This window comes from Brassica oleracea, chromosome C7 (genome assembly GCF_000695525.1).
Source record: "Brassica oleracea var. oleracea cultivar TO1000 chromosome C7, BOL, whole genome shotgun sequence".
Classification (NCBI taxonomy): domain Eukaryota; kingdom Viridiplantae; phylum Streptophyta; class Magnoliopsida; order Brassicales; family Brassicaceae; genus Brassica; species Brassica oleracea.
The window spans coordinates 136,790-147,931 of record NC_027754.1 but is presented as its reverse complement, the minus strand read 5'-3'; the positions used below and the strand labels follow the sequence as shown (position 1 = coordinate 147,931).

The window sequence follows — 11,142 nt, the reverse complement described above, 5'->3', positions numbered from 1 at the left end:
TGGGGACCATTGTCAGAGAAGAAATCTGAAGCAGCTGATTTGGAGACTCTAGAAGAGAAGAAGTTCTCAACAATTTTGTTGTGTCTAGCAGACGAGATCATCATCGAAGTGTCGGATGAGAAAACTGCTGCTAATTTGTGGTAGAAGTTGGAGAGCTTGTACATGAAAAAATCTCTGACGAACAAGCTACTTCTGAAGCAACGCCTCTTTGCTTTGCGTATGCAAGAAGATATTGAGCTTCGCGACCATCTTGACAAGTTAAATTTGATATTACTGGAGCTGCGTAACATCGATGTTAAGGTGGAGGATGAAGACGTTGCTCTAATCCTGTTGGTATCTTTGCCGAACTCTTTCGAGAACTTCGTGCAATCGTTCATTGTTGGCAAAGATACATTGAGACTGGAAGAAGTTAGGTCGGCGCTTCACAGTCGGGAATTACGCCATAAGGCATCCAACTCAGGGACATACAATCAAGCTTCGGGATTGTTTATCAGTGGTGTGAAGGGACATGGGAACAAAAGGAAGTCGAAAGGAAGAAAATTGTTTCCAAGAGGTCCTAAGCCAACTGATACTTGCAAGTATTACAAAGAGAAGGGACATTGGAAGTCAGACTGTCCCAATAAGAAGAAGGAGCAACAGTCTGGATCTGCTGCAGTAGCTGAGGATGAAGCCAAGTCTGATAGTGACATCGCTCTTGTTGTGCACAGACACACACACTCTTCTGATGTGTGGGTTCTAGATACATGAGCATCCTACTATATGACACCGAGGAGAGAGTGGTTTTCGAAGTACACAAAGGTACTTGACGGCAAGATTAAGATGGCAAACGATTTTGTCTGCAAGATTGCTGGGATCGGCTCAATCAAGCTCAGGACACATGATGGTAGATTCTGCACATTGAACGAGGTTAGGCATGTTCCATCAATGACGAAGAATTTGATATACATGAGTCTTCTGGACAGTAGAGGGTTCAAATATTCGGGTGGCAATGGAGTTTTGAATGTCTGCAAGGGTTCTGATGTGATTCTGAAGGGTTTCATGAACGGTACTCTATATTTGCTGAAGGGTACTACCGTTACAGGTTCAGCAAATGTTGCATCACCAGAGATCTCAGAGGAAGATATGACTAAGCTGTGGCATATGAGGCTTGAACATATGGGTGAACGTGGGATGCAACTTCTGCCGAAGCAAGGTCTTCTCTGTGGTCACAAGACCAAAAGTCTAGAGTTCTGTGAGCAATGCATATTTGGGAAGCTGCATCGAAAGAGCTTTCACAAGGCAATTCATAGAACAAAAGGCACACTCGATTACATCCATTCAGACTGTTGGGGTCCATCCAGAGTAGAGTCCTTGAAAGGTCACAGATATTTTGTGTCGATGATTGATGATTATTCGAGGAAGACTTGGATAATTTTTATGAAGCACAAAAGTGAAGCATGCAGTAGCTTCAAGGAGTGGAAAATATTGGTGGAGAATCAAACAGAGAAGAAGGTGAAGCTACTTCGTACTGATAACGGTCTGGAATTCTGCTCAGCAGAGTTCAATCAGTTTTGTAAGGATGCGGGGATTGCAAGGCATCTTACAGTCAGAGAAACACCACAGCAGAATGGTGTAGCAGAATGAATGAACCAGACATTGCTAGAGAGAGCAAGGTGCATGCTCTCGAATGCTGGTCTGGAGAAGCGGTTTTGGGCTGAAGCAGTCAACACGGCTTGTTACTTGATAAATCTCGGTCCCTACACAGGCATCGAGTGCAGGACACCTTCTGAAGTGTGGTCAGGTATATCTGCTGATTATTCACTTCTAAGAGTGTTCGGTTGCACTGTTTACTATCATGTAAGTGAAGGTAAACTAGAGCCGAGAGCAAGGAAGGGAGTTTTTATGGGCTACGGCGATGGAGTCAAGGGATACAGGGCCTGGTCTCAATCAGAAAACCGAGTGATTCTAAGCAGGAATGTTGTTTTCGATGAAGCATCTATTGTAAGACCCGATCCTGGTCTCTCGACCCAACTGGATACGAATGCTTACTTATTAATTTCTTTGCTTGTTTGATTCATTTCTAAGTTTTTTATTTACTAAGTCATATTCGAATATGAGGTTCATAAACAAACGAACAGATTGCACAGCGGAATATAAATGTGTATAACTTGTATTACTTAGAAACATGAGATCCAATACATAACTTCTTAACAGTCTCATAGACAATCACTAGTTCATCCCTAGCATCATCTAACCACACGTTACACAGCCCCTCACTAACCGAGCCTTCACGGCTCCTTGGCTTGACCAGAACCATCCTTAGTTCCTGAAACCGCAACCAAATAAGCATTAATCATAACCGAGATTAGAACTAGTTGATTCTACAATTCTTGGCTTGGTTCCTAGAACATAGATAAACCTCAGTCAATATAATCATAAAAAGACATGAAACCATCTACCGTATCCTAAGTCATTCAACCAACCACCCCTTGACTTAGAATCAGATAGACGGTCCAGAATAGATAAACAGAACACACGAACAGGTCAAAATCGTCCCAAAGACCAATCCGTCTAACCGGATAGAATCTAGGTGCGACCGGTCCATGAAGTCCGGCTCGATGGCCCAACGGGCTTCCTTACCTGATCCGGCCTTGGGCTTGGATCCAACGGCCGAGTAAGCCTCAAACCCAATCCGGTAGGCTAATCAACCGATCAGACCTTGCGACTCATACCATGGCTTAGACAAACCATGTACTTATCTCAACAGACAAGACATGGACTGATCCATAAGGATCGGACAGAACCTGCATCAACAGACACTGTTTGGAACATGCACCCCTTCGTTCATTGGTACCTCTTGGTCCTCGTACCTCTTGATGTTTGTAACCCTTGGTACCTCGTACCTTTTGGTTACTTGCACCCTTTGGCAACTCACAACCTTTGAACTCGTGACCTTTGGCAACTCGTGCCTTTTGGATACATGCCCAACCATTTGATCTAACCGCCCAGTCATTGGTGCGATTCAAACCATCCGTTTAGCCGACCCATGTCTAGGCTAGTGGTTAAGTTATGATCGGCCAAGTCTAGGGACGTGTCCCTTGGACTGAAACAATACAACCTTTCGTGTATATCAGACATAACAGAAAGAGATCGGATAGAAAACAAGTAAGAGAAGCCGGATGGGACTTAGGAACCTACAGAGCCGCGGTGTGATCGCATGGACCGTCTGTTCGGTCTGATGGAGCCACGGCCCATATCATACCTTCTGAACGACCTCTAGGTTCTACACGTTCTTCTCCTTGTCTTGGTCTCCCATCTTGACAGGAGGTTAGTTCCTAAATGATCAGAGTCGCCAGAAACAATCACCACCACACTCGGCCTTTCTCTTGGCCGGAAACTCTCTCTCTCTCTACGATTTCTCTGAGTTATTTTACTCTGGAATGGATGAATGAAATTGACAGAGAGGGCCCCATAAATATAGAAAACGAGGGGGTAAGTCTTTCCCTACGAACAGGCATGACTTGCTAGCGGATGGGCACCATCGGCCAAGGGTTGTGCCCTCTCGGTCACTTGCATCCCATCGCCTATTCTGATTGGGTTTGGGGTCGGTCATAAGCCCAAGGCCTTACCCAAGCCTTCTGGACTTATCCCACAGCCTTGTCCCAAGCCCCAATGGTCCATGGCCCCATGACCGGACCTCACGGCCCGCCACTGGCCGAGCCCGGACCATCGGCCCGAAACCCGAACATTCTATCTAGCTGAGATGAGCTGACTCCCAGCTGCTTCAGCTGAGTGAGCTAGTGGTCCAGCTAGTGGAGCTGACTTAGTAGTGGTTGAGTTGGAGTGAACTTAACCTAGCTTCGTTGAGCTGGTCGAGCTACTCGTTTACTTTGTCCAACTACCATCTTACTCATCGTAACTGTCTCTTAGCTTGTATAAGGTTAAGTCTAAGTTTCCTTATGTTCTTAACCTTCTTTCTCGACCATGGAACGCTTGCCTTAATGTCCTAAGAATGGCTGGTACGTTTCCTCGAACCATGGCCGTCCGACAATCCTATCCAGGATTGGGGGCGTGACATCTATGGTTAGAAGCTCATGGTCCAGTTCTGAAGCAGAGAAAGGTAGTACTGATGATCATGAAGTGATCAATGTGCATGAACACACATAAAATCAAGATGAGCGTGTAGAAGAAGTTCAGTTGGAGTCTACGGATACTCTACCGCCTGATGCTACAAAGGCGTAGCATCGCGAAGGATCGACCAAGAAGGGTTGATGTCAGGCCACCAGAGAGATATCGTTTTGATGATATGGTGGGTTATGCACTTCAGGTTGTAGATGAAGTGGATATGTATGAACCATCCACTTACATGGAAGATGTTTCTTGTCCCGGGTATGAGAAATGTCATGCAGCAATGGGAGACGAAATGGAGTCTCATGAGAAGAATCATACATGGGATTTGGTCACATCACCACCAGGGAGAAGAGTTGTTACATGCAAGTGGATCTACAAGATTAAGGATGGAGCATCACCGATAGAAGGAGTTAAGTATAAATCTCGGGTTGTTGCAAGAGGTTTTAGTCAGAGAGAGGGAGTAGACTACAATGAGATATTTTCACCAGTGGTCAGACATACTTCCATCAGAGTGTTGCTAGCGCTGGTAGCACGTCAGGACTTGGAGCTTGAGCAACTCGATGTGAAGACTGCGTTTCTTCATGGAGAGCTTGAGGAGGAGATATACATGACTCAGCCGGATGGTTTCCGAGTTCCTGGAAAAGAAGACTATGTGTGTAAACTTCGGAAGTCCATCAAGAAGCTGAAGAAGATTCTGAGTTCTGAATTTGAGATGAAGGATTTGGGTGTAGCAAAGAAGATTCTAGGGATGGAGATCTTGAGAGATAGGGAGAAGAAAAATTTGTTCTTGTCACAGAAGGCCTACATTAATAAGGTGTTGACAAGGTTCAAAATGTCTTCATGTAAACCTATTAGTACTCCGTGTGCATCAAATCTTCATCTTACCATGTATGAGGTTTAGTCTGAAGAAGAGATAGTGTATACGTCTCGAGTTCCTTATGCTAGCGCTGTAGGAAGCTTGATGTATGCGTTGGTCTGCACAAGACCAGATCTGGCACATGCAGTCAGTGTGGTTAGCAGGTTTATGGGACAACCTGGGAAGGAGCATTGGGAAGCTGTGAAGCAGATTTTCCGGTATCTGAAGGGTACATCTGATGTTGGTCTCATCTATGGATGCAACAATCTGCGATTGGTAACAGGCTTTTCTGATTTTGATTATGCTGGAGATGTGGACAGCAGAAGATCTATGACCGGTTATGTGTTCACCTTGGGCGGCTTTGTGGTTAGCTAGAAGGTGACTTTACAGTCTACAGTGACATTGTCTACTACTGAGGCAGGGTATATGGCGCTGAGAGAAGCTGCGAAGGAAGGAATATGGCTTAGAGGATTGGTTAATGATCTTGGTTTGCATCAAGATCAGACTACTGTGTATTGTGACAGTTTGAGCGCTATATGCTTAGCCAAGGATCAGGTTCATCATGAGAGAACGAAGCATATTGATGTGAGGTATCACTTCTTGAGAGATGAGAAGCAAATTGAAGTGAAGAAAGTAGGAACTGCAGATAATCCTACTGACATGTTCACAAAGCCGGTTCCTCACAGCAAGTTTAAGCATTGCTTAGACTTGCTAAACATCTCAAACTGTTAGTATGGCCCTAAGGGGCATATGGCCCGAAGGGGCACCTGGTCCGCAAAGACATCTGGTCCGCAAGGACATCTGGCCCGTTGGGGCATCTGGCCCGTCGGGGCATCTGGTCCGTAAGGACATCTAGTCCGTAAGGACGTCTAGTCCGTAAGGACGTCTGGTCTATTGGGACATCTGGCTGATAACGAACGTCTGGCTCTAGTTGAGCATTTGGCCGTTAAATGGCGTCTGGTTCGTCTAAGCAGCACATCTGGTCCAAAGGGACATCTGAGGCAAAGAAAGTGATGGTACATCTACCGCAGAGAAGCACATCTGGTACATTTGACACTTGAAAGTGTATCTGGTACATCTGTTATTGAGAGGATTCAAGTCAAGGTGGAGAATTGTTGATATGCCTTGAATCTGGATGTTACATCTAGGCGATGGATGTTACATCACGTACATCATACCGACTCGGTTGCATCAAGAGCGTTGCATCAAGTTATTATGGATGTTACATCTGATCATGGGCTTAGGCCCATGAGTCCGTTTAGTCTAGGGTTTTAGATGCGAGATTCTACTATATATATCTTGTATTCGAAGTAACTCTGAACTTGCACTTTGTAAGCTCAATATCGCTTCCAATAATAAGATCTCTCTTTGCCCGTGGACGTAGCCAAATTGGGGAACCATGTTAAATCTATGTATCGTTGTTACATCGTTTTTATTCATCTGTTTCCGCATCTGTTTCTTCTCACAATTGTTACAATAAAAAAGGTGACATCTAAGTAGGTGGTTTAGTAACTTAACGAATTTCCGTTAGCAGATAGAGGATATCGTTCCACTTGCCTCTCAACTTGCTGAAGTGGTGGCACAAGAGAAGCTAATGCTGGAGCAGTGCCATGATCTTCTGAGGATGATATCTGAGTTCGAGGTACAAATGTTTTATGTGTGCATGAAAATCTCTCAGAACTGATATTGCACGTTTCTTTTCTTCTCTTTCTCTGATCTCATAAGTTTTGGATGCAAGCAGATGCAGGAGAGGAGCTTAAAGTGCTGCCTTATGATTCAACACAAAAAGACTTTGTATACAAAACTTGTTCAAGACTAGGGCTTTGGTTTCATTCTACTGAGTCAAAGCTTTTTATTTAGGTTTCGTAGGCTATATTTTGTATTAGTAAAAGTTGGTATTATTTTGAGAGCATAATAAAGATTAGTAGAACATTATTTTTGACAAATAAGGGCAAGAGTTTTACTGGTTCCAGATTTAATTAGCTTGATGCCATTTACATTTATGTGATACGTGTCTAGCTTTTTTTTTGTAACACTGAATTTCATTTATTTGAAGTGGTCCAACACATGATAATATAGCAAAACAGTTTATGGGTAGAATACCTGAAGCAAATGTAACAACAAAAACATAAAAAAGAACAGCAAAAGATACTAGTAAGTACCATCAAAAGCTCATATAGAACACCTCATAAAGCAGATCTTATAGAGGGCGAGCAGGAGCATGAAACGAATGAAGACTCTCACAAGATATGCAAGTAGAAGCTCGGATGAGAGAGTCTTAGCCTTGAGGGTGATGACATGATTTAACCAAATCGGACCACAACATGCAAAACATTAATCTGAACTTGAGGAAATAATGAAAATCCATGAGTTGGAACCCTGAAAACTGCAAGCTATGCTTTTATCCACAATAGCAGCTTGAGAAGAACGCAACATGCTTCAAAGTCCAACTCCAAATAATGAATCCCTATCCATTCAGATCAATGACAGTCCAACATACATTGGGGCATTGTTGTGTCTCCAATAAACCCTAAATAGAAACCATCATGAAACAGGGAGCAATGCATAACTCCTCTGACAAGAACCAGGAACAAACTGAACATGGATGACAAGTACGAAGAAGCGTCACCATCGAACACCAACAAACCGGAGAAGCAAAGCAGTCATAAGACTCAACACCAAACTTAAAAACAAGAAAGTGAACCAACTAGCAATAGCAAAGCCTAAACACAGATGAATGGCAACAAAGAACTAAAACCGGCGCACATGACAAGCCATACATGATTCCGTTGCAAAAGAATCAAGCTACCCATCAACTAATTGTAAAGACCAACAAACCATTGGAAAGATCAGCGACAAAGGTCCACCAACACCACCAAAACCATCACGCAAGGAAATTCGAAGTCAGATCCATGGGTCACCACTGTCACCATATCACATGGATACTACAGAGGAACACAAAACACCATAGACAAACTCCATATACACTCTACAGATCTGGCGGGACAACCACAACCACCGTAACTCAACCAATCATGAAAACGAGAACAAGGGCTGGAACCAATAGCAGTCTAGACTGAAAGAAGAGGGCCAACACACACCATCCTGGCTCTAACCTCCATGAAGAACATCATAACCCTATACGAACACCATCAATGACCGCTACAAAAGATGCCATACAATGAGAGAATAAGACGATTTTAGAGAGAAAAAGATACACCACTTAGAGAAGAGACGGAGGAAGAATAGCCTTCCCCGGTGGTGGCGGAAACCAAACCACCGAGGAAGCTGTGGTGGATCTAAGAGCAAAGGTTTCGGCGGCTACGAAACTTTTGGAGAAAAAATTAATAATCCAGAGTTTAGTCAGAGTTGATTGATACGTGTCTAGCTTATTACAAACATAATTACATGGTTTCCATTGAACCAAGGAGGATCTTCTCTGTTTATGGTGGAAACCTCTGGCCGAAAAAGGAGGGTTTCACCTAACCAAAACGACGCAGTTTTTTTTTTTTTTAATAAACTATGTTTGTACGAGATTCAGTCAACTAAGTTGAAAGAACTCGAAATGGGATGACCAAAGACGTTTTATTAGACCGATTAAATGGGTTACAAGGGTGACAGGAGATCAAGGAAACAAGCCGGAGCTCGAGGAGCAAACCGGGAGAGATACAGAGCGATTTGGAGTGAAGACTAAAAACCCTAGATCTAGCCGCTCAGTGTATGTGTGTGTAAAGTGTTGATCCTCTTCTTTCTGTTCCCTTCTCCTCCTTTAAAGGCTTTGTCTCCTTGATGCCCTAATTTCGATCCTCTCTGGGCCTTAGTTCGGGGAGGCCGAGTATACGGGCCTGGGTGGAGTTTCTCCGAGCCGGGTGTTTTTGGTCGGCTTTGCCAACGGCTAAAAGCACTCTAGGGCTGAGCTGACGACTCTACTCGCCGAGCCGAATAAATCAGGCCAGCTTGCTGGGCTAGGTCCTGTTATTCGATGGGCCTTGTGGAGGGATGTAATCCATCTCCTACAATAAGTCCCCCCCCCCCAATTTCACTTGTGAGCGGCGTAGCGATCTCAGTGAATTTGTGGGTCAGGTTCGTTCGGATAACAGGTTCTAGCGCGAGAGGCAGTCCTCCCCCCGTTAGTCGTTAAGCGTTTTTGGTCGCATGCTGTTTTTACTCGGAACCGACGGAGAGTGTCTTTTCTCGTCTCTCTGGTCGTTGCTTAACGCGTTTAGTCGCTCGAGTAGAGACTATCATGACTTGCTTGCTTCTTTCTTTTGTCTTTGCGATGGGGGCATGTTTTACTCGGGTGACAGACTACTTTGGGTGAAATGATGGGGCCGGTTTCGCTGTTCGACTGGGAATCGGTTTAGATCAAAATCGGAGATTGATTCCGGTTTGACTATCCAATCGGAAGCCGGTTTAAGCGAGAAACCGAACCGTCGCGAGTAGGTTTCTGGGCATGTAGGCGGCCCTTGAGTCCCATCTAGGCCCTTCTAGACCTAATGATTGCGTTTGGGAAACGTGCCCTCGTTTTTACTATAAGTAGGTCTTTCCCTTTCGCTTTCGTCATTCTTCTCTGCTGACTCAGGTATTCCGCTTTCTCTCCCTTCTCTCTACTTTTACTTTCTCTCTCTAGATACGTCTTTCGTCGAGTAGAGTTGTTAGTTTAGTTCGTTGGTTTAGTTGTCCCCAGAGTTAGAAAGCATGCCTCCGAGAAGTCGATTATCGCGCGAGGAGAAGGGAAAGGATATCGCTACTTCTCTGAGTCCGACTAGAGACGTGACAGCGAATGGTAGTCCGCTGGATGAGTTTGACCTTATTCATCGCGATGCTCTACGAGATACATAGAACATGAGTCTATCCCAGCGTCTTTTAGTCGCTGATGCCCATAGGCAAATTCGTGAAGAAGGCGCGGATCGCGTCGAAGTCGGGAGCAGCAACTTGAGCGGTAGCGGTTCTGAAGCGTCTAACCAAGCCTCGAGACCTTTGAGACGAGTTCGTCGAAGGGTTCGTTTTGACCAGATAGACTGCCGTACCACGATTTATCATCCTGGCGGGATCTTCGAGGAGCTTTCTCCACTCCCGCCTGAATTACTGCGTGATCCGCGGGCTCAGTCGTGGGCGAATGTGTTCGGTTCCTGCTCCTCTCTCCACACTGTGAAGAATTTGTTAAGGGAGAATGGTTGTGCCGGCGTTACCTACATCATCCCGTCTACCGAGCAACGTCCTTGGTCGCTTCCGGTTGGCTACCAATGCGTGTACGAGTCCTACTTCGGGGAACACACGAAGCTCTGGTTTCCAATCCCTCGGTTGGTAACGTCGTACGCGTTTCGTCGAGATATTGCTATTTCTCAACTGCTGAATGGATCATTGCGCATAGCCGTCATGTTGATGGTTATGGCGGCGGAGATGGATATCTCGATGAGCATGAGGGTATTTGAGGAGCTGACTTTCACGAAAGCGGAGCCAAATGGGATCTTCTCGGTAAAGATGCGTGCGAACTACAATGTCTTGACTGGTCACCCAAACAAGACGCAAGATTGGCAGCGTGCGTACTTCTAGGTCAAGTCCGACGAGCACGCCTTCGAAGAGCCGCCCGGGGACGACTACCGCATTTTGTGGAATAAAGAACTTGGTAGAGATTTCTCTTTTTGGTTGTGCTTTACTCGATGATTCTAACTGCTCCTTTTTTTTGTATTCGCTGTTCGTCACCCGAATACGATCGCATACCCAGAGAATTTCTTCGAGAATGCTCAAGCGATCGCGACGCACAGCTATCTTCGTTGGCCGGATCTCAGTCGAGAGTGGATACGTCGTCAACAAGCTAGGATCGCCAGAGGTTAGTTCTCTCGGATACCTTAGGTCGAAACATCATAGTTTCCATATTAAGTCTTTGTCTTGTTCTTCTCGTCGTAGTTGACTGGGAGTCGAGGCTTCCTTGTGTTCTCGATCCTCGCAAATCGCATCTCTCTCTGTTAACTCGGAAGCAGCAGAAACTTCTCGACAAAGCCAGAGAAATGGAGGGAGTTCCAGATTTGAACGCTCTGCTGAAAGGGAAACTGCAGCTGCTTTTGAAGAAAACTACCTCAAATGTTGTTCTGGAATCAACCAATTCTGAGGAAGCCGGGGCATCTATGTAAGACCCGTTCCTGGTCTCTCGACCCAACTGGATATGAGTACTT

The 11,142-nt window shown here is 45.1% G+C and overlaps 1 protein-coding gene across 1 annotated transcript in view; it reads left to right on the top strand.

Annotated features, from left to right (window-relative positions):
- The window catches only part of LOC106302289 (QWRF motif-containing protein 3), an 8,818-nt gene extending 2,033 nt beyond the window's left edge, over nucleotides 1–6,785 (top strand). The window contains exons 5-6 of the mRNA XM_013738830.1: nucleotides 6,501–6,608; nucleotides 6,708–6,785. Coding sequence (XP_013594284.1) covers nucleotides 6,501–6,608; nucleotides 6,708–6,785 — 186 coding nt within the window. The remainder of the gene's footprint in view (nucleotides 1–6,500; nucleotides 6,609–6,707) is intronic.
- The last annotated feature ends 4,357 nt before the right edge of the window (nucleotides 6,786–11,142 follow it).